Source organism: Oryzias latipes, chromosome 15 (assembly GCF_053564925.1).
Source record: "Oryzias latipes strain Hd-rR chromosome 15, Olatipes_Hd-rR_3.1".
Classification (NCBI taxonomy): Eukaryota; Metazoa; Chordata; class Actinopteri; order Beloniformes; family Adrianichthyidae; genus Oryzias; species Oryzias latipes.
In genome coordinates this window covers 5,324,340-5,352,069 of record NC_136251.1, presented here as the reverse complement: position 1 = coordinate 5,352,069, position 27,730 = coordinate 5,324,340, and the positions used below count along the sequence as shown (strand labels likewise).

At 41.4% G+C, this 27,730-nt stretch overlaps 3 protein-coding genes across 4 annotated transcripts in view; 1 reads left to right on the top strand and 2 right to left on the bottom strand.

The window, feature by feature from the left end:
- fbxw4 (F-box and WD repeat domain containing 4) overlaps positions 1 to 13,694 on the bottom strand; it is a 49,606-nt gene extending 35,912 nt beyond the window's left edge. The window contains exons 1-5 of one of the 2 annotated variants that reach the window (XM_023963457.2): positions 13,331 to 13,694; positions 11,401 to 11,496; positions 11,066 to 11,251; positions 4,810 to 4,942; positions 2,538 to 2,623 (exon numbers count right to left, since the gene is read on the bottom strand). In XM_023963457.2, coding sequence (XP_023819225.1) covers positions 2,538 to 2,623; positions 4,810 to 4,942; positions 11,066 to 11,251; positions 11,401 to 11,496; positions 13,331 to 13,515 — 686 coding nt within the window. In that variant the 5' untranslated portion in view covers positions 13,516 to 13,694. The remainder of the gene's footprint in view (positions 1 to 2,537; positions 2,624 to 4,809; positions 4,943 to 11,065; positions 11,252 to 11,400; positions 11,497 to 13,330) is intronic. The other variant, XM_078932463.1, reaches the window with a different exon arrangement.
- A 1,210-nt stretch (positions 13,695 to 14,904) lies between these two features.
- polr1b (RNA polymerase I subunit B) lies at positions 14,905 to 22,215 on the top strand. The gene is made up of 15 exons (XM_004076892.5): positions 14,905 to 15,185; positions 16,209 to 16,376; positions 16,507 to 16,653; positions 16,744 to 16,876; positions 16,961 to 17,097; positions 17,175 to 17,398; positions 17,502 to 17,673; positions 18,427 to 18,601; positions 18,677 to 18,958; positions 19,040 to 19,173; positions 19,241 to 19,411; positions 19,512 to 19,668; positions 19,762 to 19,958; positions 20,441 to 20,691; positions 20,766 to 22,215. Exons 1-15 carry the CDS (start codon positions 15,009 to 15,011, stop codon positions 21,646 to 21,648), a joined length of 3,408 nt encoding a protein of 1,135 aa, XP_004076940.1. The 5' UTR covers positions 14,905 to 15,008; the 3' UTR covers positions 21,649 to 22,215.
- A 1,567-nt stretch (positions 22,216 to 23,782) lies between these two features.
- nanp (N-acetylneuraminic acid phosphatase) lies at positions 23,783 to 26,990 on the bottom strand. Its single transcript, XM_004076890.5, has 2 exons — positions 26,829 to 26,990; positions 23,783 to 24,996 (listed from the first exon to the last, which is right to left on the bottom strand). Exons 1-2 carry the CDS (start codon positions 26,916 to 26,918, stop codon positions 24,352 to 24,354), a joined length of 735 nt encoding a protein of 244 aa, XP_004076938.1. The 5' UTR covers positions 26,919 to 26,990; the 3' UTR covers positions 23,783 to 24,351.
- Between the last annotated feature and the right edge of the window lie 740 nt (positions 26,991 to 27,730).

Sequence of the window (27,730 nt, the reverse complement as noted above, 5' to 3'; positions counted from 1 at the left end):
TCTCTTTTTTTAACTAATTGAATTCTTGACTCCTGAACCACAGGGACTGCTCAGAAAGACCAAAGAAAAAGGCTTTTTCTTGCGGTTGAGTGGGGTTGAGCAGTGGGGGATAAATTAGAGTGTGTGAGGTTGGGTGGCAGAGGCAGTGTTGGTTGGGAGAGTGCAGTTAGAGCACACTGGCTCAGGCAGCCTAAATGGCTACAATGGCATCACCCTGTACTTGCTGCGGGTCAAAGGTCTTGCTCCCCTGGTGGCACCAAAATTGAGGACAATTTATCTAACAATCATGTTCTCTGTTTAGAAACTATTTAAGCCACATTGGGCCAGTGAGACAGCTCAAAGTAAAGCTAATGGAAAAATGCAAATATGCTGCAAGAACAATTGCAGCTGCATATCAAAAACACAGTGACACTGCAGAAAAGAGGTGTTGTCAGGTAGGTTAAGTATTCAGGAAAAAAATGGTATCAATGGAAATTACAGACAAAAACAGAATGTTACTTGGTCGAAGACTCTTATATTCCAGTGCAAGACCCTGAACGTTGATGAAAATCGTTGGTCTGACCTGGCTTCTGGTTAGGAGGATTTATTGTCAATAAATAGATGGGACAATTGATTCTGTTAAAATGGCTTCTGTTAAATGTCACATTATTTCATTTTAAATACAGCCAAAACTATTTTCAATTAATTATTGAAAAAAAAAGTAGTTCAGAGAATTATTTTGTGTTCCACTTAAACCCCCGACCCCTAGGTCAGCAGCACAACATACAGAGCTACTTTTAGCAGCTTTGCATCAACAAAATATCCAACAACAAAATATCGCAAGACCCATCTGATGGTAGACGTTCACTCCTTAGATTTGCAGATGCTGTTGTTTCAGAGCTTGATGACACATATATAAATGAGTTTTCACTACGGATGGGTACCGAAACTCAGTGCCAAGTTGGTACCGGTACCACCACATTCGGAATTACCGATACAAAATAAAAAATGCTGATTTCTGTGCTTCGTTTCAGACTTATGCCTATTCAATTTACCTGTACAATTCTAGCCAATCATTTAACCATTCCAGCAATTACGGGCAGGTAAACCTAAGAATGGGCAAAGTCGTGAACATGCGCAAAGTACACAACACCTCAGTCAAAATGCTGAAGGCAAAGCGAGTGAAAGTCTCTAATTCAGCGACCTGATAGATCAGATTGACATGTTCAATGCTCTGTTGTCGTAGCGATGAGCGGTGGAATCCATGTTTACTACAGCGTGTGTGAAAACAGAGATGTAGGGCTGCAGTGCAGACCTCTGACAAAATTCAGTTAATACACTAATGACAAAACCAAATGGAATAAATATTTGGTGTGGTCACCTTTTGTCTTTAAAATAGTAACAGTTCTTCAGAGTACAATTGCACAAAGTTTTTAAAGGGACTTGTAGCATTTTCAAATGCACGTTATTAAAAAAGGCCAAAATATTTGGTCAAGGGTTAGAAGTCAGAGACTGGGGGGGGGTTGTGTTGGTGTGTTTAATCAGATGCAATATGCCAATATGAAATATATTGGCAGTGATAGAACAGATTTACAAAACTGACAAACATCCGAAGCAGCCACAGGAGAATTCATGTGCTTGTTGCTCTTCATTTGGTCCACAGTTGATAGTTTACACCGTCCACAGGATCCACAGTGATGTTTAGAGTTAATAGTAGCAGTGACATGTGCATGTGTGAATGGCTGTGGCACCTCCTGCCGCACAGGCAGAGGGTCACAATGGATCCTGTTTGTCAGGCAGGAGGCCAAGTGGATCGTCTTCACAAGTTTAGCTTTTGACTACAGTAGCTTAGAGTGCAAAACTTTAAACATGGTATGTTTATGAGGTATTGTTTAAAACACCACAAAATTGGGTCATGTCATTATTAAAAATACATCTATTTTATGTTTAAAAAAATGTAAAGAGTAGGAAAATAAGATTATAAGAATAAAATACAAAGAGGTACAATTTACAAATGATTAGGGACAGAAAATAAAAACAGTTTTTATCTGCCCCTACCTTCTTTGTTATTCAATATTAAATATCAAACCAACATCTATTTGTTTATATGAGGTTTTCACAGTTTCAGAGTTTGTCTGTATCTTTTAAATGATAAGATTAAAAGTTCTCTAAATATTAGTATTGTTTTTTATTAGAACATCCTAAAACTTTGTCATTGGTTCCACCCACCCTGCTTTGATTCAATTGTTTCCACCCTAGTAAGGGCATACATGGAGTACCACAATCTAACAGAAACGTGTTGCGGGACTGGACACCCCAAGGTCAAAGTGGGAAATATCTCCAAAAGTGGCAGAGAATGAGAGGGCAAAGATCCAAGGAGTCTTCCAGAAATAACAATCCAGACTTTAACATTTACCAAACATTGCAGTTACGCTACATTATTTGCTGTGTCAACCTGACAATCTATGGGATTTAACTCAGTCATTTAAAGTCATGTACATCCATTAACACAACATTTTCCTCTCTTTTCACGTTGTGAATATTGAGACATTTCTTACCTTACTGTTGGACTAACAGCAACAGACCACACCCGGTCAGCCATACAAATCGTTGATCTTGGGAAGCTTGAATTCGAGGTCCATATCTGGAGAAAACATTAGAAACATAAACAGTTCAGTAATTGAAAATAAAGTAGGATAACTCATATTTAACTCCAACTACTTTTGATAAAGAAATGTTTCAGAGAAGATCAGGATCACATTCAGCTCTTTTTACCCTCAATGTTGTCTCTTTGGATGAAGACGTTTTCATTTTAACAATAATTCATACTTTCTTTCTTTTTTAGCATTGATTAACTTTTATTTGATCAGATTTGTGAATTTATGGCTGAGGATCTCCTGAAACTGTAAAATAAACTGTAAAGTTCATCTGCTGACATTAAATCAACAGACCTGTGTGTGATCTGTGAATCCTGCAGAGCAAATTATTGGTAAAATGTGTGATTTTCTTTAAGATATGTTTTTTAAAACAAAACAATCAAAGATTTAAAGCACATATTATTTTATGATACACACAAGTTTGGGATTAGATTACCAGCAATAATAAGGACATAAAGTCTGACCAAAGCAGACTCAGTAATAGAAGAAGCATTTTTAACTTAACTTATGTTCATTTTCACAGAGTTTTATGTTTTAAAACTCGTGAGCGTTTGTCCAAATTTTAAAAAAAATTCTAATAAAAAAATGCTATTTTCGACATGTATTGATTAAAATAAAACAAAAGTTCAGATACAAATCTTAATAAGTGTTACGTCCTGCTGGATGGAGTCGGAGCTCTGACGTTTTTTCTGCTGCAGATGTTTTAAACACGTTTGCCGCTACACTGTCATAAATAAATAAATGTAAAACTTTGGTTTGATTTTAGCTGCTTTGCTGCTCCTTCTGGGTTTTACTCTGAGAGAAACGGGGCCAGAATAGTTGAAAACGGTACAATCCCGTTGGAACAGAACCGACACAAAGTCCAAAGTCCATGTCTGCCTCCAAGCACCGTCAATATGAGACAGAGACACCTGATTGGTTAGAATCTCCACCAATCAGCAGCTGTTTGATGGCAGCTTTGTCACGTTAAACTGAAACTTATCTCAGCAAAATCAAAGATGGGAAAAAGAGAGATTTGACACAACGCATGTGAAAAAATGTGTTTCGCAAACGCAAAAAAAGTTTTTGAAAGCAAAATAAAAAATAATTGAAAAGCAAATATTTAATATTTTCATTTGCAACTTGGAAATTCTTGTGTGCAACATAGTGGCAGAAATATCCCTCCATAGATTAGCTCCAATACTGGTCACCATTGTTGTGCTGCTAATGTTAACTTGGGGTCGTGAGGAGCTGTAAGCTAGCAGGAAATAGTGTAAACAAAGGCATTATGGGAAATGAGGGCGGGCTTACTCTGTCCCAACAGTCGACCTACAACTCAGAAACGAATTCTAATAAAGTCCAGCCACTCTGCAGAAACTATTTCCTGGAAAACAGAACAGGTTCTTTGATTTTGGCTAAAAACGGCATCATCATAATTAAAAGACCCCTGGGATCACTTTGACAATAAATCAAAAGATGATTGGAGTGGCACATTAACAGTTTTACAGTGCAGCTGTTGTGAATAAAAAATCTAATACTAGAAATGAAAAGGTTTTTGAAAGTACACTAAAGGTATTGGCTCACCTGGCTTGACTCACATATGAACTGAAACTCCATTTCATTCCTAACCCATAGAGTTCAATGTGATCCGGGTCCACTTTTCACAGCTATTTCAGGCTCAACTCTTCTGGGAAGGCTGTCCACAAGGTTGAGGAGTGTTTCTAGGAATTTTGGACCATTCTTCTAAAAGCGTGTTGGTGAGGTTTGGCTATTTCAGGATTTTTGTAAAGGTGGGGGTTTGGAGTAATAACCATCAAAAACAGTATGGCCTGTTCCAAAACAATGCATAGAATCCCTCTACTTTTTTAAACAGTGATGGCTAGACAGAACATGGGAGGCTGTCTTGGAGAGTAATAACAAGATGCAAACTGACCCAATGACACTGGTATTCAGAAATGGGGAATTTGAATAGTGATAGACTGTACTGTTGTTCTATTGAGAGATGTGCATACAAAGCATGCATGCAGCGTCACAAGGCCATGAAGAAGGCTTTACAGTCAGAATTATTTTTGTTATAATGTTGCAGTGGTTCCTTTTGGATCTTTTGTTAAATGTCAAAGTTTTAATATAAATATGGCTTACTGGTATAAAAACAAATGATGTTAGGGACTGACAGTAGCACATTTGTTCTCACCCGGACTGTGCGGTCTCTTGATCCACTGACAGTCAGTCCATCCTTGATGTCCAGGCAATTCACTTCTTGGCTGTGACCAAGCAGGAACGTTGACAAGTCACTTCTTCTGCTGTGGACGAGGATGGTGCCATCACTATCAGACATGAGTAAATATTTCTGTTAGTACACTTTAAACTTTTGTTCCACAGCACTTTTCACAAAGTGTTTCACAAAAGAAAAATGGACAGGAAAAAAAATTCAACAGGGTCAAGTACAAAAGCAAAATACACGTACAGACCCTTTATTAAAAAAAAAAGAATATTATGAAAATGTATTCTCTTAGATCATTCCATTGTACAAATTAGACTTTCATAGAATATAGATTCAGATTCCACTGTTTATTTCATTTATTTGTGTGTTTGTTTCTTTTGACATAAATTGGAGTTTCAGCTCATAAAACCTGCAGAAACAGGATTTCAAAAATTTGAATATTGTGGCGAAATCTGCCCAAATTCTACAGAGCATGAATGTGTACAACTGAGTTTTACAAACTAATCATCCACTAAACTCAAAGCACAGGTTCCCCAGATGTCATTAAACTGGTTCAGTTTGGTTTCCTCAAACTATGTTAGGTTTTGGCTGATGTTCAAGAAACCTAATGTTCATTTGTACGTTTTACTTCATAAGGACAAGTGTCCCATTTCCTCTTGTCTAATTTTTCCTTGGATATTGTTAAAAATTTCTGTCAATTAATTTGAATATTGAGTACTTCCAATACGACACAAATTCCATTCTGCTGAAGGTACAGACCATCATCCTCTTCTCATCATTTGCCACAAAAAATAGATCAGTGCTGCTCCATCAGGGATGGAATGGGGGGGGGGGGGGGGGGGGGCTGCTGTGATAACAGCATATACAGTGGTGGACAAAATTGTTGGTACCCCTCAGTTAAAGAGAGAAAGTCCACAATACTCACTGAAATGACTTGAAACCTTCAAAAGTAACAATTAATTAAAATTTATTGAAAATTAAATAATCAAAGTCAGCCATTACCTTTGAGTTGTTGATTAACAGAATTATTTAAAAAAACAAACTAATGAAATAGGGCTGGACAAAAATGATGGTACCTCCATAAAAGACTGAGAACTAATTGCTCAGGGGGTCATGATGAACTCAGGTATGTCCTTTCATTGACATCACAGCTGTTTTCAAACCCATAATCAGTCAGTCTGACTATTTAAAGGTAATTAAATAGTCACGTTGCTGTTTGGTGAAAAGGTTTGAACCACACTGAACATGGACAACAGAAAGCCAAGGAGAGAATTGTCCCAGGACATTAGAAACAAAATTATAGACGAACATTGTAAAGGTAAAGATTACAAAACCATCTCTAAGCAGCTTGAAGTTCTTGTGATGACAGTGGCACATATTATTCAGAAGTTTAAGACCCACGGGACAGTAGCCAACCTCCCTGGACGATGGAAGAGGAAAATTGATGACAAATTGAGGAGACGGATGGTTGGAACTGTATCCAAAGAGCCCAGAACAACCTCCAAAGACATTAAAGGTGAACTCCTAGATCAAGGTACATCAGTGTCAGATCGCACCATTCGTCGCTGTTTGAGCCAGAGTGGACTTCATGGGAGACGACCAAGGAGGACACCACTGTTGAAAGGAAATCCTAAAAAAGTCAGAATGGAATCTGGGAAAATGCATGTTGACAAGCCACAAAGCTTCTGGGAAAATGTCCTTTGGACAGATGAGACAAAACTGGAGCTTTTTGGTAAGACACATCAGCTCTATGTTGGTAGACTCAAGAATGAAGCATCCAACCAAAAGAACACTGTCCCTACTGTGAAACATGGAGGAGGCTCCGTTCTGTTTTGGGGCTGCTTTGCTGCATCTGCCACAGGGTGTCTTGAAGTTGTGCAAGGTCAAATGAAATCTCCAGATTATCAAGGCATTCTGGGTAGAAATGTGCTGCCTAGTGTCAGAAAGCTTGGTCTCAGTCGCAGGTCATGGGTCAATTACTGAATTGTTGTGTTTCAACCATAAAGAGCACTTCAAATAATGTTTACAAATTGAAAGTTAGCCTTATAATCCAGAGCACTTTATGTATGAATTTTGGTTGTGTTGACTGACTTCAGTAAGTCCCAACGTTTGAAGTTCCTACTCAGAGTCCTACACTCTTTGTCATTTTCCCTGTCTTTGCCAACAAGCACATCTTCCTCCTCCTCTTCTTCTTTGACAAACAGTGTTCCAGTTTCCAGCAGCATCCAGCAGGTCCACAGCAGTAGGGCAGTTACTGATAACCTAGGCTACAACTAATTAGGAAAAAAAGTCATATCCATGATTTGCATGAATAATTTGGCTTTGTTTGTCCATCTACTGTCCTCTCTGACAGTTCTCCTGGAACTGCTACATGAAAGCATTAGATTCTGCCCCCTAGTGGTTGTATTAGAAATACAATCTTCCCACTGTGTGTAGAATGGTAAATGTTATCTAGTAATAGATTACATCAGAGGAAAAGGAGTATGCACTCTGCAGGAAGTAAAACTTTTCTCTCCTGTAGTCTTTTAGCAGTTTTACTGTGTTTTTTTTTTATTTATGTCTGTCCAGTCTTCAGAAAGATAGAAATCATGGTCCTCTAACTTCCTTATGGAGGTTTTGTACCACTGAAGGAGGGGTCTTTCATCTCCACTGTCAGTTTAAACATGTTTAGTATTACTATAGTGATACTGAATCATGTTGATTTTGATTACTTTCTTATAGGGATGTAATGATTCATCTTAACAACGATTCATGTCATAATTTGTGGTTGCTGATACAATTCATAGTCCACATTGATTCACTTTAAACCAGGGGTCTCAAAGTCAATCTACCATGGGGCCACTGAAGCCAGGGTCTAGCTGAGGCTGGGCCGGAACGTCAGCGCTCACACAAGTGCAACTTGTGTCTCAGAGCCAATAACCAGTTTGAATCAGAAATTTCAAAAAATGCAATCTTCTCAGACTTTTTACTATATTTTATGACAAAAAATAGGATTAACAAGGACCCTGGTGTAAACAAGTAGTGTGTAACTTCCTCGGGTACATCCCTTCTTTGGTAGTACATTTGTATGGAACATTTACTATACTATTAACTATGCTTCTGTACAAAATATACTTATAGTCTCAGTTAAATTAAATCAAAAACCTAAATAAAAAAACCAATAAGTAAATAAATTATTAATAAATTTCTGTTTATTTAATCTTTATCTACGGCTTTCAGATTTAAACATCCTAATTAAAACAGTTCAATTAACACTGTTACATTATAACTATTAAACACAAAGGAAGACTTAAATTTTACAGTTCTATAACCTCAATCAACGGGTTCTTCAGAACACAGCTTCTCTTGGCAGACCTTCCTCTCGTACAGCTGAGACCCTCAGTATGGCTGAAGATGTTTGTCAGTGAGTCTGGACTGTACTTGGACTTATTGAAGTTCAAGGTGGAGAAGAGCTTTTCCCACATTTATGCACTCCCAATTTGAAATCTGTGTCGCTGTACACACGGTGCAGAGGGTATAAAAGGAAGTTGATGTGTGGTTGCCAAGGTGCTAGTTTCCTGTGAGAGAACCGGTTAGCTCACAGAGCTGCGTTCATTGGCTCAAGTCTGGAGTGTGGTAAGACTGTTTTTATCCTTACCTGTGGCTGATTTTTACCGGGGATTTCATGGACCGGGAGTGAGGTTTTGCGACGCACCAGGTATATACGCATATAAGTATTTTTTATCAGAAATATTTTAATATGATGTGTCTTCTGTTTTTAGTGTTGGAATACTGTGCCCCCCTGTCCTGTTTAAGTTTCTGTTTTGGTGTTTTGTTTGTCCTCTCTCGGCATGATTGATTACCGGTAATCATCTCTTCTATTTTGTTTGTCGTTTTGTCAAAGTCACTTCCATCAGTTCACACTCATGGACGGGATTTCTATGTTTGTGCCGTATCCGACCGAGTTTGCTGTGCATCACAGTTATCTTGCACGTTTGAAATTTGTTATTATCGGTGTGCATTGATTGTGATTTTTTTTCTACACATTTGCTGTATCATTGTATTGCAAATGATGGTGCTTTTGTATTAATCAAACTTTTACAACTTTTCATTTGCTTCGCGGCAATTATCTCTTTTTGCTCGGTGCAACTTTTTTTTTTATGTTTCTCTTTAAACCACTAATCAGTAAAGGAGAAACAAAAGTCAGTGACCATTTTTTGATTTTCTTTCTTATGACTTTTGCACATTTAAACCCCGGTCATAAGTTTTATTAGAGTAGCTGGTCACCCACTCCTACATGTTCATAGTTGAATTCAAACTGTGGTTCATAAAAGAACGGGTGCTGTTCATTTGGGATCAGAAAAAGCTTTACACATACCAGAGATCAGAGAAAGGCTCCAAAACTGATGGAAATTCATGTTGGCCACACCAAATAGGTGCAACTAAGATGCACAATAAGCGTGTCTGAGATCACCCAGCCCAGGTGGACCTAATGCTGCACAGATCACTTGGTGTGTGACGTATGTTTTTGGTCCAACATCACCTGTCAATCATCACATAAATATCACGAGAAAGAGGTGCGAGCAAAAGCGCCAATCTGCAGCTGAAAACTTAGTACTGCACTGACTGCGAGCCGCCTGTATGACTTCAAAACAATGCACTGTGGGAAACGGTGTCCTGACAGTTCTTGTAGTTGAAGTTATCAATTAAAATCAATTAAAAAAACCTATTGATAAAAAACATAGGCTACATACATTACAAAACAATCAAATAATTCTAAAAGATGTAATAACACAGATCATACTAAGAGGGAGAGGAACATTAAAACTCAATTGAATGTTAAGGACAACTCCAGCTTCAGTTCTCCTTCAGTCTCGCTGCAGCTCAGCGTTCACCTTCATCTCACCGCCTTTCCCCACCTGCAGCCGCCTGATCTGATCGATCCTGGCGAAACGCTGGTTCATCTCAAACACGTCTATCGTTGTTTTGCCCCCACGTATTTTAAGTGTCTCTAAGACTAAATCTTGCTGTCGCTCGCACGTGTTTAATGTTGAAGCATCCCATGCCCATGGGGCAGCGGTGAGCTGCAGTCACAGCCGTCCTCAGGAACCGTTTGGTTAGGGTTAATACGCCGCCGCGCGTCTAACCATAACCATAACGTAAACCTTAACCTTCCTTCGGATCCATGCGACCCAGAAAAAAGTGCAGCACGGACTGCATGTATTTAGAAAATTACGAGCGAATATACACTTTCTAAAAAGGAAAGTAAAGGAATTCCCTGGGAGGGGCCTGTCAGGTTTCCTGCCTTAAATGTTTTCCTGCTTCAAGCCCAGTCAATGTCACGCCCCCAAGAGTCATATACCCCACTGTGATTGGTTGGTTCGTCAGTTTCACACACAACACTGAATAAGTATCATAAAGAAACTGGCGGGACGCACTAGCAATAAACTTCCATATCAAGGCAGGGGCCGCAAAACATTGTGTTGGGGGCTGCAAATAGCCCTCGGGTCGCAGGTTTGAGACCCCTGTTTTAAACGATCAGATTCTCTGACATAAATGGATCCAGATCATCTTCATCCAAACTTCCAGCAGTGAGACTCAGACAGAAATTCCTGCTACTGAACAGTGAAGTTTTCCAGATTCTTGGATTTCTTCCAGATCATCAAGTGGAAATGAAATCTGTGTCAAACAAACAAGTAAACTAGAATGAATGTCAAATCCATTCACATGTTAGTTTCCTAAAGTTCACCACTGTTGTTTTTCCACATCCAAAGAATCCAAAGGGAACATTCTTAGAACATTCTAGACACTGGATGGTCACTTGACTTTATTCAAAGTCTGTCCACACATTGGACTGGAATGATGGACTGATCCGTGTTTGATGACATCACATGTGTGTTGTACGCTGATGCACTTGGTCCTTTTTATGTTATAGTAAAATAAACTACCATGTCTCAGTCCAGATGGTATTTTCCAGTACTAATTACATTTGGCTTATTTCATTAAAAAACTAGTTTAAAATGTGTTATGCATAATGGACCAAAGCTGGGATGAAAGTTTGCTTTTCTCCACATCAGAATCGGTTGATTCACGTAGGCCGCATCGATAAACGCTCCAGGATTTATGGTACGTCAACCAGCGTGAATTGTTTAGGTGTTGTTGGCAACATCTCTAGTGTTAAAGCGTTAATTACAGAGCAAATGGCTACTGACTAATATTTGACAAAGACCAATGATGTGACATCTACCTTCCTCCGCTGATCAGATGGGAGTCGGTGAGGGCAAAGCAGCAGACATCCCCCTTATGTCCAGAGTAAATTTTAAATGCAGTTTGCTGAAGCCTTCTGGAGTCGCGGTGAAGGCGATACAGCCCAATATTGGTGGCCTGAGATAGAAAGAGTACATCTCCATCCAGCTGCAACCATGGCAACAATCTGGGAACAGAATATCAAGATAAATAGAGTTAACATTCCTCAGAATGTTGCAAATGTGCAGAAAGCTACCTTTACAACATAAGTCATTTGAGAACTTAAAGAGAAAGCTAAAATGTTAAGTTAAAATGTTAGTCAGCTGGCTCACACACTTGGTTTTCCATTTGAGAGGAATGAACCTTTTGCAGGCTCCGTTTCCCCAGTTTTGAGCTGTCTTGACTCTTTCCTTGAGAGGGATGTGAGGATATCTGCAGGAACAAAGAGAGGAACACTGACAGTCATTCTAGAAGTAAACACCCTTCAACCCATCAAAACATCTACATTGAACTGGTAAATGTCAAAGGACTAATAAAATGACCCGGATGATTGATTACACGCCATGACAGATCTATATTTCAATCTTCAGTTACGTTTTAGCTTTAAAATCATTCAAATAGACACTTGTTTTTAACATGTCCTGTCCAACAGCTGGGCAGACAGATGAGAGCTGAGGGCCTCTTGTGTTGGACATATTTTACTTTAACAAGAGGGGTTATGAATCTACTGACAAACCAGAGGTATGTCTGAATAAACCCCTTTTGTAATCAGTACAGTGTGATCCGTTCTTGACTAGAATGAGATCAGCTGAAACACTCAATTATTTAAATCCACCTGTTCCCAGCATTTGATCCCTTTGTTTTCAAAGGTTTACGTCCATATTGTTATTATAGGCTTTAAATGCAGTTCTTTTTAACTTTTCTTTATTTTAATGATTACACCTTCACCATTTCTTTAAAGTTTTTTTTATGTTTTATGTAAAGCTCTACAAATCAACGGCCTCACATAAACCAGAATTATTTCCTGTACAGAGTTTCCAGTGTTCTTGGTGTTGTTTTAATGTTCAAATAAAACAAAGCCCCTTTATTAATGTTTCGATCTCAATGTTTATTATGACTTTACCTTCACACAGAATTCTTGTGCCTGTGGGGGTCTTGGTAAGCGATCATGAAAAGATACGTTTATTTCTGTACTATATGTTATCTTCTGTTAGAACTCACCCAAAGCATTTTCATACTTTTTATGTTCTTACAGCCGTTAGATTCGCTGTTTCTCTAAAAACTTTGTTTTTAACCCTTTGATGGGAGAGGTCAAAGGTCAAACTTTTCGTGTAGATTTATAAGGATTGTAGCTGGTATTTTGGTCCCTTCCCTCATGCAGATCTCCTCTAGAGCAGTGATATTTTGGGACTCTCTCCAAAGATTTTCTATGGGGCTGAGATCTGCAGACTGACTAGAGCAATGCAGGTGCTTCTCATGGAGCCGCTCCCTGGTTGCCCGGGTGATGTGTTTGGGATCATTGAAGGATCCAGTCATGTTTCATATTCAATGCTCTCACTGATGGAAGGAGGTTTTCTTCTAAATCTTGCCACACATAGCCCCATTTCTTGGTTCCTTTACATGCACTCGTTGTCTTCCCACCTTAGCAGACAAAAAGCCACAAAGCATGATGTTGCCTTTACACCAATATTGAAATAAATATAAAAAAATTATAATAAATGACTATTTCGAAAGAATATATCTGTTTTTTTGTGAAGTTACATAAAATTGGATGTTAATAAACTGGAGGGAAAAACAACTACCAGGGTAAAATGCTAAATAATTTAGTTGAAAAATATTACAGAAAACTAACTTAACTTTTATTACAAAAAAACAGCTGCAACTTCCAGCTTTTTCTGCCACAATTAATATCACAAAAATGTACGTGAGATTGCAGAGGGACTGTGCATCCATACAGTTTCTCCTTTTTTCATTTTTGGATGCTGGTGTGCCGCGGGATTTTTGTCAAGGTTAAAGTGTACCTTGGCTCAAAAAAAAAAAAAAAACATTTGAAAAACACTGATGTAAATAATTCCACATGTGTTTATTCACAGTTGTGATGCCTTCAGTCAGTGTGAATCTACAATTCATAGTCATGAAAATAAAGAAAACTCTTTGAATGAGAAGGAGTGTCCAAACTTTTGGTCTGTACTGTAGTAGATGTGTGTAAACTCTCAGGTCCGCAGAGCTCATCATAGATGTCAGATCACAGTTATCGTGTACTTACATATCCGTGCCGTTCCAAGTAATCCCGGTATTTAGCAGACCTCTGGCTATCTTCTTCCACACTGCGTCCCTGTTCACAAACTCGTTGAATGCTTTACAAACTTGACAGAGGCGACCGAGGGATTTGTAGTCCAGGTGACAGAAGATGCAGTGGAGGACTTCCTCTGGGAACTGGAACAGCAGCATGGCGCCACGGTGCGGCGGCGGCGGCGGCGGAGGGTCGCTCGCGACGGCATGCGGTGCCGGTGTCTGTCTACCACCAGCAGCTGAGCAACGTAAACAAACTCCCCTGCTTCAGACGACTGGGCGGAAACAGGAAGTTACGACAAACGGCGTGCGTGACAGCGTCATGACGTCATGTGCCTTTTTTTCTTCATTTCACAAAAACTTTATTTGACGGCAACGGGATAACACTGTAGACTAGAACAGAAAAACGAGGAATATCAAAGAACAGTTATTGAGCAACAGTGACATTTAAAGAAGAAAATATGATTTGGGGTCAATTGAAAATCCCCCCAAAAGCTTTAGAATGCTGTAGGATAACTTTTAGTAAAAACAGTTTAGAGATTTTCCAGGAGTGGTAGTCCAAAGCTTTGGTGACATTAATTATGAATGAAAGTTTAAACACAAAATAACAAACTGGCATCTTCTAAACTGTTTTGTCCCTTTTGGGGTCACAGGGCCTATCCTGGTGGGCGAAGACCGGGGACATCCATTGAAAGGTCCTCATTTAGACTATTTTTCCTATGGGATCTTAATGAATTCATGAGTGCTCAGGTTTCCAGGAGTATTGAGGATGATGGCTCACCAAAGTAGACCTAACTTTTATGTAGCTCTTTATAGGATGGACATGTTTTATGTCTTCTGTCTTATATGTAAGAAATAGTTCTTTCACAAGAAATATTTTAATAAATTTAAAGTGGTTTTCAAGGACACATAAAAAATATATAGTTTTATTTGAATAAAGAGATATACCTCTTTTTTTTTGGTTTCCTTTTAGTGAAAAATAATAGAAGGTGAGGAGTAACCACATGAAACCGTTTGCCTCCGGTCCAAATTAGCTCTTTAAAGGACATCCACATCCATTGTCAAACGCAAAAGTCCTCATCAGGAAGATGTCTTTTTATTTTTGTCTTTTATTCCCCCAAAGAAAACCTTTTTGTTTTATTTTAATTTTTATTTTATTTTATGTTAGTGCCACATTGCTTCTGTATGTATATAATTCTGCTTGTATTAATAGTGCATTAACACCAATGTTGACCATAAATGATTCAAGGCATTTTTGTTTCCTTTTCTCTTTCTAGAAGACTGGGATTTTTTTTTTTTTATTTACTTTTAAACTAATGTGCGACGAAAGGTTTTATGATCTGTCAATGAGATTTCTTTAGTACTAAACTTTTGATTTGAAATTCAGCTATGTTTTTCAGATTTATACCTTCATGAAGGTGGTTAATTTGTATCAAAAGATTTGTTTTAAAATGTTTATTTATTTGTCTTTTGGTGCTTGTTGAACATGAAATAGTTTGTCTTGCTTGGCGTTTGAAAACAAGGTTAAACTAAACCACTAGGTGGCGCTCAACAGCAGGATGACTGTAAAACCTCCGAAGAAGAAGTCTGTTTCCTCCTGCAGACACGTGTTTCCTCATGTGGTTTCCTCTGTTTGCTGCTGAACGTCCAGCATGGGTTCTTCAGCCGAATGGAGTCGTCTGCCGAAAGGTCCGAGTTTGAAGAACTTAACCGACGGAGGTTTTGGTAAACTAACAGATCAGCAGCACGCGGCCATCCAGGATCTGACCAAAGCTCACATCGAGTCCTTCGACCAGGCTGTTACTGATGGACTGATCCGGGCCGTGCAGGTCAGACTCAGTGCGAACCTGCTCCAACCATGAGTGTTGAAAGTTCAGCCCTCATTCTAAAGTTACAGCTAATCGTTTCTAAATTCATGTTGTGTGTAAAAACAGATAAACGAGGTGTGATGAGATGTGATCGCCCCATTGACCAAATGATAAACACCAAAGAAAAAAATAGTTTTTTAAATCTATCAATGGTCAATAATTAAAAAAAAAAACATATTTGTCTTAAAATATGTCACCGTTCACTTTTTTTGAACATTTGAAGTGTTATTAAGGAAAGAGTGAAACATGATTCCATTGTAATTTTTTTTGGCTGTTAAGTTAAAACAACTATCTATACCAGGAGGAGCTTCTACTGCATTAAAGCCCACTCTAAGGAAAATGGCGTTTTTTGGTATTTTTAACCTGTTCTTGTGGAGCTGCATTTATGCCAAAACTCTCCCAGGACTATGTATGCTTGTGGGAGACTTTATGTCCTCCATAGAGGAGGACTTGAAGAAAGAAACCTCAAAACTGCATTTCTGGGTATTTCTTTATTCAAGTTGTGAATCAGAGCTAATAAAGAGTTTATTTGTAATGTGGAAAATACACTGGGCGGGACACAGTCACCCTGGTCTGTTCCATTCTGATACATCCACTTGATGAATTTCTAATAAACTCTTGCCGCTCTGCAGAAACTATGTCCTAAGAAACCTTTACAACAGATGATCGGACTGGGTCTGTAAAGAGTCTACACATTTTCTAAATGTATAGAAAAGTGTTTAGATATAAATACAAAGTTAAAGGCATTGAGTAAACAAAGCAAATATTTACACACCAAGTGCTAACTACAGTTATTTCAATCAGTTACAAAGTAGATTTGTATTTCTACTTTAAAATACAGAATTAAACGTGCTGATCCATTCAGGCTTAACTGAAAAGGTGAGAGGAATATTTGTGCCAGATGTGTTGCTTCCTGTCCTCCTGCTGTTTATGGTGGTGAAGACATGTTTGTAAAATTCATTGTGACATTGTTTGTATTAATAGGCCATCCCTCCCTTGGAGTTCATGTCCAAAAATGACCAAATCAGCCTGTCATTTGTGGAAGCCGCCATCTACAGCCCAGCAGTGGCCAAAGGAAGCATCTGCAGAGAGACCAAGGTGTTTCCAGCAGAATGCAGAGGCAGAAGATGCTCCTACAAAGGAAAGCTGGTGGTGAGACCCTGTCATTTCCAAATCTTTGTCTTTTTCTTTACAGTGTTTAAGGAAACTATGACAGGCACAGTAACAAGTACTTTAGATCAACTGGTCTATATTTATTATAATCTGTATTCTCTGGTTGCAGGCAGACATCAGCTGGGCGATTAACGGCGTTCCCAAAGGCATTATTAAGCAGTCTCTGGGTCAGGTGCCCATTATGGTGAAGTCCAGGCTGTGTAACCTGCATGGCATGTCTCCTAAAGAGCTGGTGAAGCATCACGAAGAAGCAGAGGTGGGCGCCGCCGTGGCAAGCAGTGCAGCAGTTGGTCGAACACATTCCAGTTGATGAAAAATGTGCAAACTTTGTTTTGTTTTTTCACAGGAGATGGGAGGTTATTTCATTGTGAATGGAATCGAGAAGGTGGTCCGCATGTTGATAATGCCAAGGAGGAACTATCCTATTGCCATGTCCAGACCAAAATGGAAGAGCAGGGGGCAGGGATACACTCAGTATGGTACATATCTGACTTAGTGTGTACAATGCCTCCAGGTAAATTATCTGTAGACTCTACTGCCTCATTTTTTTCGTGGTTTCTCAGGAGTCTCCATGCGTTGTGTAAAGGATGACCACACAGCGATCAACCTGAACCTCCATTATCTGGAGAACGGAACTGTGATGCTCAACTTCATCTACCAGAAGGAGCTCTTCTTTCTTCCCTTGGGGTTTGCACTAAAGGTATCCGAGTAAACGAGCAGAGATACCCTGATGACCAGCTGATGTGTAATCATCTGGGGGTCTGACGTGCTCCTCAGGCCCTTGTCGACTTCACAGACTTCCAGATTTACCAGGAGCTGATTAAAGGACGCGAGGACAATTCTTTCTACAAGACCTGCGTGTCGGAGATGCTGCGTGTGGTTATGGAAGAGGGATGCACCACCCGCAGTAAGGTGCTCACTTACCTGGGAGAGCGCTTCAGGGTCAAGTTAAACCTCCCAGAGTGGTACACCAATGAGCAGTGTGCCAACATTCTGCTAAAGTAAGCCCATCAGGCAGTTTAAAATCTTTTTTATGGAGATTCAAAGCACTACATACTAAAGAACCTAGTTTTTAAAAACTGGAAATAACCTATTTCTGTGCAGTGAATGCATTTGTATCCACCTGAAGTCGGACACGGAGAAGTTTTACCTCCTGTGTCTGATGAGCCGGAAGCTTTTCAGCCACGCCAAGCAGGAATGCATGGAGGAAAACCCAGACAGCATCATGTGTCAGGAAGTACTCACCCCTGGCCAGCTCTACCTCATGTTTCTGAAGGTAACTCGTTGGTGTGGAGTTTTCTCCTGTGTTCTGCGACCTAAACATGGACTGTATCTGAGAACTGGACTGAGTGACGTCACCCATTTAGAAATGAAGTCAGTTCAGACGCCCTTGTTTTCATGATACGCTTCTATGGCAACCACTCTCACCAATTAGGAGTAAGCTTGTTAGAAGACCACACCCTTACCACTGAAAGCAGGCTTGGGAGAATCTGTCAATCAAATGCTTCGACCGTTCAATGTGGAACCACCCACTCTTATTAAGTCATGTGATTGGTCAGTTTATAACTTGAAAAAGTTGCGCTACAACAAAAATATGGGAAAAAAATAGGATTGTCAAGAAAATGTTTTAAAAAAAATTTTACAGACAAAGAAGGATTATTTGGACCAACAGAATGACTGAGTAACAGCTTTTCATTTTAGATTCTTGGAGTCAGAAGCTACTTCCTGTTTGGAACGCCAGGGGGAGGGGCCACTCAGTCTAGTTCTCTAATTGGCTACAGACCTTGTCAATGAATCTCCTCTGTGTTGTGTCTTCTGGACAGAAAGTGTTCAGTTTTGCCAAATTTTCATAAATATTTAATCGCGATCAGATCTTTGTTTTTATTCTGAAATCCTGGTCTCTCTTTTTTTCTATTTTTAGAGCGTATCCCCCCGGGATACATGAGGGAAGGCTGTACTGTAAATGTTATGACCTTGACTTTTAAATCTTAAAGTTCTAGTTTCATGTTCCTCGTCTTTAACACTGCAGGAGAGAATGACTGCATGGCTGGTGTCTGTGAAGCTGTCCTTTGACAAAAGAGGATCCAAAGTGTTTGCAAGGGGATGGAGCACAGAAAATGTCATAAAGATGCTGAACATGGGCTCTGATGTCACCAAACCTTTTGAATATCTCTTGGCTACTGGAAACCTAAATTCTAAGACGGGTGCATATCCACACTCTTTATATATATATTTTTAAACTTCAATAGTTGCTTTGTTCTAAATGTTTTCTTTCACAGGTCTCGGCATGCTGCAGAACTCGGGCCTCTGCGTTGTCGCTGACAAGCTGAACTTCATCCGCTACCTTTCTCACTTCCGCTGTGTGCACAGAGGAGCAGCGTTCGCCAAGATGAGGACCACCTCAGTCCGTAAGCTGCTGCCCGAGTCCTGGGGCTTCCTGTGTCCCGTCCACACTCCAGACGGAGAGCCTTGTGGACTCATGAACCACATGACTGCCAGCTGTGAGGTGGTGGCAGCATCCAGTCCCACCACGTCGCTGCCTGCACTGCTCTGTTCCCTCGGTAAGCTCCAAACATTTTTACAAAGTGCACATTGCTCCTCAGCGGCTGAAAATGGAAATGGTCCTGTTTTCGGTGTGTGAGGTGTTACTCCGGTGGATGGTACTCCTGCTCAGGCCTTCTCTGACTGCTACCCTGTGGTGTTGGATGGCTCTGTTGTTGGCTGGGTGGAGACCGACTTGGCTCCAGCTGTTGTTGATGCAATGCGGAGGTTCAAGGTACGAGAAGGATGTTAGACAAGTAGTGACCTTGGAAGCAGAAACCTGATGACTAACGTGTGTGCAGGTGCTGAGGGAGAGGAAGGTTCCTCCCTGGACTGAGATCGTCCTGGTTCCTAAAACTGGAAAAGCCAGCTTGTATCCAGGTCTGTTCCTCTTCACAACACCTTGCCGGATGATGCGGCCCGTTCAAAACCTGGCTCTTGGCAAACAGGAGTTCATTGGCACCTTTGAGCAGGTATATGTTTAGCTGGTGCACGTTGAAAGACATTCTTGCCATCGAGACGGTCATCGGAGGACAGCTGTCCAAGTAAAACGGGTTTACTTTTCTGCCGTAGCTTTACACCAATGTTGGAATTTTAGAAGAGGAGATTGAAGCAGGAGTTACCACACACCAGGAGCTCTTCCCTCACAGTATGCTGAGCGTGGTGGCAAACTTCATCCCTTTCTCAGACCACAACCAGAGTCCTAGAAACATGTACCAGTGTCAGATGGGTAAGTGGGTGGGATCAGAAATGTTCATTGAAGGCTAACACCAATTTGGAGTCCAAAGTCCTGAAATTGTTGACCCTAAACTGTTTGTTTCAGGTAAACAAACGATGGGCTTCCCTCTACACTCGTTTATGGATCGCTCGGACAATAAGCTGTACCGACTACAGACGCCACAGAGCGCCCTCGTCAGGCCCTACATGTACGATCACTACAATCTGGACAACTATCCAAGCGGCACAAACGCCATCGTCGCCGTCATATCCTACACCGGCTACGACATGGAAGATGCTATGGTGAATTCAACACAATAGTTTTTACATTTCTACAGATGGGATTTGATCATCTTTTGAGCTATTTTCAAAGCATTCCCAGTAGGGATGCTACTCCATTCTGATCATCCTCTTACAGATAGATCCATGAACGTCTTTATTTTCCTCGTCTGAGCTGGAATCTGGCTCTAAACTGTACGGCTGGATAGCTCTGATATTGGTCGACATTTTTGTTTCTCTGATAATGTTAGTTAGGGGTTGTGACGGGAATTGGTTTGCCTGAGATGGTGTAAACAAAGGCATGATGGGAAATGGAGGAAGGGTCACTCTATGCCAGCGGTCCCGCCCACAACTTCAGGGTGAATTTCTGATGAACTCCTGCTGGTCTTTGGTTTTTAGATTTAGGCTAAAAATGACTTCCTCCTAGTCTGAAGACCACCTGGAATGCTTTGAAAATAGATGTTCAGAGTGGGTCTCTACATTCTGACGTTCTTTGATCTTACTAGATTGTGAACAAGTCATCGTGGGAGAGAGGCTTTGCACATGGGAGCATCTACAAGACAGAATTGGTGGACCTTGCAGACAAAGTGAGGGGGGAAGATGCTGTGGTGTTTGGGACCAAGCCAGGGGACCCCAAAGTAAACGACAAGCTCGATGCTGATGGGCTCCCTCGTGTCGGATCGGTGCTTCAGTATGGTGACCCCTTTTACAGCTACATCAACCTCAACACGGGACAAAGCTGCGTCCACTTTTACAAGTAAGCGGCAAAAATCTCTGCTCCCTTCATGTTTTGTCTCAGTGGAAGTGAAAGCCATTCTGTGTGGTTTGTAGAAGCCAGGAGGCCTGTGTGGTGGACAACATCAAGATATGCAGCAACGACAGCGGCTCAGGCCAGTTCAAACGCATCTGCATTACCACCCGAGTGCCACGAAACCCCACAATTGGTGACAAGTTTGCCAGCCGCCACGGGCAGAAGGGCATCCTGAGCCGCTTGTGGCCCGCTGAGGACATGCCCTTCACGGAGAGCGGCATGACCCCCGACATCTTGTTCAACCCCCACGGCTTCCCGTCTCGAATGACCATCGGGATGCTGATCGAGAGCATGGCGGGCAAGTCTGCCGCCCTTCATGGTCGGAGCCACGACGCCACACCCTTCACCTTCTCTGAGGAGAACTCTGCGCTGGATCACTTTGGGGAATTGCTCCGGGCGGGGGGGTACAACTACTACGGGACAGAGCGGCTCTACAGTGGAGTGAGCGGTCGGGAGCTGGAGGCAGACATCTTCATCGGTGTGGTCTACTACCAGCGGCTGCGTCACATGGTCTCTGACAAATTTCAAGTCAGGACCACCGGAGCGCGGGACAAGGTCACCAACCAGCCCGTTGGAGGAAGGAACATTCAGGGAGGCATCCGCTTTGGAGAGATGGAGCGTGACGCCCTGCTGGCCCATGGCTCCTCCTTCCTCCTTCACGATCGTCTTTTCAACTGCTCCGACCGCTCAGAGGCTCAGATGTGCGTGGACTGCGGCAGCCTCCTGTCCCCGCTGCTGGAGAAGCCTCCGCCCTGCTGGTCAGCCATGCGCCACCGAAAGACCCTCTGCACGCTTTGTGGCAAAAGTGACTCCATCAACGCCGTGTCTGTTCCTTACGTCTTCCGCTACTTTGTAGCTGAACTGGCAGCGATGAACATCAAAGTAAAACTTGAGGTTAAGTGACGTGCTGCAGGATACATACGTGCCTTAAAGCCTTAGCTGTGGTTTTGAAACATTTCAGTCAAATTCTACTGAATCAGTTCTGTAAAACCATGCTGTTATCAGAACTTTGCTTGATGCAGTTCAGAGTTCAAATCCCGTAAATTCATAAGTGTTCATTGTGACGGGGTGTCAGTTCTGATGACCGCCATCAGGTTCTTCCCAATAAAGCCAAGAGGACCTGGTTGTGGACAACATGGCGGCAAGACATCACTAGCCAGAACCGGAAGTCCGGAACCGGAAGTTTACGTCCCCTCAAAACAGGAACGATCCAAAGTGGCTTTTCCCCGATATGTGTAGAATTCTTACATATCAGAGCAAAGCAGAATACGCAGATTCACGTTGATCGAAGGGTAGAAATGTAAACGCTGGAGCTTGTAGCAGTTTTACAAATCTCACTTTGTTTATATCCTTTTTTTAAATGATTATCCTTTTAGAGCCGTTTAGGCTCATGTTGGAACTGAACCATTAATTCACATGAAAAGGTTTTAATAAAAGGTGCCACACAGTGACATCCCATTGGAAGAAGAATGTTCCCAAGAGTCTGTATTCCCCACAGGATAGTGAGAGAACAGAGGAACGTCTCTATTCCTGCTCTTAACACTGGATGACCACAAGGAAAGATCTGGAAAAAGGAATTTGTCAAAAGCGTGTCAATCGTCTGGAATCTATTTGTAACAGAAGTCTTTGTTAAGCGAGGGCAGACACCCCAGTGCGGTTCCAGCTGTCGTTCCCTTACAGCCACCTGGATCAGGTGTGTTCAGCCTTTGAGGACATCCCGGGTCAATGTTGCCTCCATCTTTACCCCTGCTAGAAAAAGGATGTTTTCAACAGCACCTTATGATAACTTCTTTATTCAGTTTGTTATGAATCAGGAGCAGATGACAAAATGCCATTTGAAAACTCTTCTAGCTGTAATGTAAAACCTGCAATTGGCAGGTCACAGTCTTCCTGCTCTGCTCCATTCTGATCATTATCCATGAACGTCTTTGTTTTCTTGGTCTGAGCTAGAATCTGGATTAGAACTGGACAGGTGGACAGATCTGATATTGATGGACATTTTTGTTGCACTGCTAATGTTAGCTTGGTGTGAGGGGCTGTAAGCTAGTGGGAAGGTGTAAACAAAGGGTTGATGGGAAATTAGGCAGGCTCACTCCATGCCAACAATCCCGCCCACAATTGAGAGTTGAATTCTTATTGAACTCCTGCCGTTTTTCTTTTGTCCATACAATTTTCTAGATTGAGCTGCTTCTATTCAACTCTTACAATTATCAAAATTTTCAGCTTTTTTTTAGAAGAATCGTAATCTGATTCTTCAACCAAATAGCTTTTTCTTTTACTTAACTTTAATTTCATGTCACTCTTCAAATCCTCCTAAAACACCTCAATGTCAAATCTTGAGAAGACATTTAGCCAGAAAGACTGTAGTAACTTAGTAGCACTCAGGCTCTCCAATTAGCGTTTAAAAAAAAACCCCACTATGGTCTGAGGGTGTTTTTTTTTTTAGATGTTTGGTTCGCGTAACCCTTGTGCTATCCTAGGCACTTCAACATTGGGAGTTGGGTCATCTAGACCCACTAGACAGTGCTCTGAACCTTTTTTCTTCAATGAATTGTGATCTTCACTGGTGTCCATGGATGACATGAAATCTTTCCACCTTTATCCACCTTTGTCATGGTAGGGAGAACACGTCAATGTAAGGGTGGGGTCATCTAAGATAGCACAAGGGTTAAAGTAAAGCAGAGTTTGTTTTCCACCATGGTCCAAAAGAAATTTTCAGTCTGAATACACCAAAGTAGACCCTGGTCCGGGACCAGAAACCACTCTCGGACCCGTCTTTGGAGGGGGTCTCGGTTTGTTTCCAAATTGACTGAGATTCGGTTTGATTCCTCAGTTTGAGTATGATCCGTCCTGGGAGCAGAACAACTGAACCAAAATGGCCACCGTAGTCGGCGTAAACAGAGTACGAACATACAGCACAGACCAAAAGTTTGGACACACCTTCGCATTCAAATGAATGGGAAGCTGTGTCCAAACCTTTGGTCTGTACTGTAGGAACAGATGAGCCGCAGACAAATACAAGCAACGATTGTCGTGGTCAAAGAGAAATAAAAGGTCCAGCTCTTTATTTCTTAGAATAGTTGGAAAATGAACAAAAAATGAGATCAACTAGTGTTTGTCTTTTATGACCAGATCAAAATATATGAATCCACAATAGATAAAAGGTCAGAACCATTTGAAGAATGTCTAAAAACCACTCAAACTCCATTGAACTGTATGCAAACTTGTTTAAAACCAAACATTTGTAAACTGAAAACTTCTCCTTAAATTATGAATAAAACAATGGGGGGGGGGGGGGGGGGGGTCATTCCTACGTCATTAAACAGCTGATGGTACTGGCATAACCGCCTAGGTTCACAGACCACTGAGGGCTAAACTGCTTGTATCTCTTTTTAAACCCTTCATAGATTCAAACGTTGGGCCACTTCACCACAGACACACTACAGTCATGCTTACCCAAACTGCTTAATGACAGTTTTCCATTCCAATCAGCAAGCTGCTGCCTCTCACGGGCAAATGCCAAGGTTTAGGCTTATTCCCCCTGACTATATATTTGGTTATTATTGCAGATGAATGGGAGTTTGACGCGCTTCCACCGCCACATCTTTATTCCAGTTGGTCCAGAACGCGTGGCAGGTCCAGAACAGAGGAGACGGTGAAGTGCGGCCTCACGGAGCCGTCTAACACCGCATCACTCTCTCCACTGTTGACCCACACAGTCGCTCGCACTCCAGCGTTCAAGCCCCCCTGAATGTCCGTGTCCAGAGAGTCCCCCACCATCACGCACTCCCGGGCCTCCACGCCGAGCCTGTTGAAACACAGCGTGAAGATGGAGACGGAGGGTTTCTGCTCCGCATGCTCCCCCCCTATCACAATGGCATCAAAGAACTCCTGGCATTGGACCGCGTCCACTTTCTCCTGTTGACTCCGAGCTTCCCCGTTGGTCAGAAGCAACAACTTGTATCGGCAGCGCAGTCGGCGCAAGAGGTCACGCACTTCAGGAGAAAGAGAGAGAGCGTCCAGGCGGCTCTTTTTCCATAAATAATAGCACTCGGCTCCCAGAGAGCGCCTGGGGAGACTTCCCAAAGTCTCCTCGATGCTCTCCTCCCAGTGACGCACACGGGTGTCATCCAATGGCCGCCCGCTCAAAGGGTCAAAGTTCTCCTGTAGCAGCTTCTGCTTGAATTTGTTGCAAATGCTGCTGATGGTGGCATCATCAAGGCCGAGCGCCGTCCTCAAGAGCTCGCTGGTCTGCAGGATTCAAAAACAAACACGTCAGATATGAAAATCATGTTCAGACAATACTGTCCCATAAAACAACCCCCCCCCCGGTTTTCTCTGGACACCGTTTCCCTCCACAGTGCCACACATGCTTCATGGGTTAACTGATGACTCCAAATATCCTAGATACCCGTGTGTGTTATTGTGTGGCCGTGCGGCGGCTGGTGACCTGTCCGGGCCGTTCCTGCCCTCAGCCCAACAACAGCCCTGTGACCCGAACGGGAGTCAGCGGGTTCAGAAATGAGGGGAGGACATCGGTGTTGTCAAAAGGTGGAGCAGTGAGGAAAAGTTATTTGATGGAGGCTTTATCCGTGGTGCAGCGGTAGGGGCGGTCAACCCATGATTATAAGATTGCAGGTTCGATTCCCGGCTTGCACACCCATGCTTTGAAGTATCCTTGGGCCAGACGCTGAACCCCACCTTGCCTCTGGTGGGAGGTTGGCGCCAGTGTGTGAATGGGTCTGTGACTGTAAAGCGCTTTGGGCCTTCGAGGAAGGTAGAAAAGCGCTACATAAGTACTACATAAGTAAGTATACGCCATTTACCATTCTAGGCAAGGATAAAAAACAGATGAATAGAACCGCTGCAGAACATAAAAACAGATGAATAGAACCGCTGCAGAACATAAAAACAGATGAAGAGAACCGCTGCAGAACATAAAAACAGATGAATAGAACCGCTGCAGAGGGCCCCGTCTTATTGTTCACCTGAGGCCCCTAAACTACTAAATCCGCCACTGAACAAAACATTTGACGTGGTTCTGCTGCTCATCCTGAGTGACTGAATTCATTCATTCAGCCAGAAACATGCTCTCATCCATCCTGTTTTTAGTGAATTCACATAGAAATTATGGAAAAACATCCACAAATTCATCACCGACAGAATTTTTTCAACTTTTTATTATTAAAACCTAATTTGGTTTTCAAAGTTTTGAACAGAAAGATTGTGATTCCTTTTTTATAAACATGTTTTTCATTGCCAAATTTCATATTCACAAAAGTAAATTTGCGAATAAAAAAAACTAAATTCTTCTCACTGGAAAATTAATTTCTGCATCAAAAAATTAAAATGCTCAAAAAACGATTAACATCTGTGATTTTTTTTAGTTTAGTGACATATGTTAACTCTCGCTTTGACACAAAATAAACTTAAATAAATTATGAAGCTGAGCAAAATGACACGTTTTAATCGCTTTTTTGTTTGTACTGAGGGAAATGGAATGTAAGTCAAATCTAATTTGGGCTAGTAAATCACAAAATTGGGAGCTTTATTGCTAAATTTATTCTTGTGAATATAATACTTGGTAAATAAAATCAGGAGATTTAATAAATAAAATTGAGATGAAATTTTATTATCATAATTAACGAAACCAAATAAGATATTTTTCCATATTAAAGTAAAATGTGTATAATGTCAGTTTTTATCAGGTTTGTTAATTTATCACATTGTTTTTAGTGTACTTACATGTCCAAAAAATATGCATCAACGTTTCCTCAAAGTGAAAAACAGAACAATTTTTATTAATATCCTTTTTTAACCTTAGCATTATTTACTGATTTGTTGGATAAACCTATGAGGATCTTGAATGAAACCTCTTTCACTTCGTTTTTAATAAGATATTAGTTTGGCAGAAGCCAAACCTTTTCCCAACAAACTGGACCATGAAGTGAAGTCCAGAAAGTTCTGCTTTGATTCCTTCGGACGCCTTTGTTTTGGTTTTGAACACGTGAGCTCAGCAAAGAACTGATGCCCGCCGCGGTCAGTGACGTCATCAACCCCAGAGGGTCTCGCGCTGTTCTTACCTTCTGAATTGCGACTCCCCCAGCTTTAGTCGTTTCGATGAGAGTGTTGTCCAAGTCAAATAGAATCGCTCCCACAGTCTGGCCGGCCATCACTCCACATCACCACCACCACCACCACCGTCATCGGCCACCAACAACCCGCCTTCCGCGTTGCCAGATAGAGTCGCGGTTTTCCAGCCAGAATTCATCTGAAAACCGCCAGACTCCACAAAAAACGAACCGCCCTGGAAGTAGATCTCTGATTCACTAGCAATAATTGATCATCCATTATGTGTTACTTGCTTTTGTCACACTGTTTTCTATAATTTGACGCAAATCTACTAAAAATATGTCAAAGATTTCCAACTGTTATCACACACGCCCTCTACAGCACGGCAGAGGTACTGCATGCATCGCCATGTGTTCAGTGCAGCTTCGTGTTACGTCAGAACATTAAGGATAAAACTGTGTAATTTTCATAAGCAGGTTTTATTTGCATGGACTTTGATTTACAAACACAATTTTTCTCCTGAGCGCCTCTATATTTGGAATAATGCAGATATTCTGTACAAAAACAAGAGTATTTGTGTTGAAAATTGGTTTGAAAAGAACATTCCTCTTGTGACACAGCTGATGAATCCACAAGATGACCTGATGTCATACGTAGAGTTTCTGTCCACCTATAATCTGCACGTCTCACCTGCAGATTTTGCATTGGTTATTGGAGCCATCCCAGGTGCTGTTAGACTTCTTTGGAGCAGTTCTCCTTCAGATACCACATGTTCTCTTCCCAAATTAACAGAATTGTGGTGTGGAAAGATTTGTTTTTCAGCTGGCAGGAATGATCAAAGTATCCGCTCTCTGTTTCAAAACGAGATTGCCACAAAACCGTATGTTATCTCATACTGGAATAGGTTTGGCTG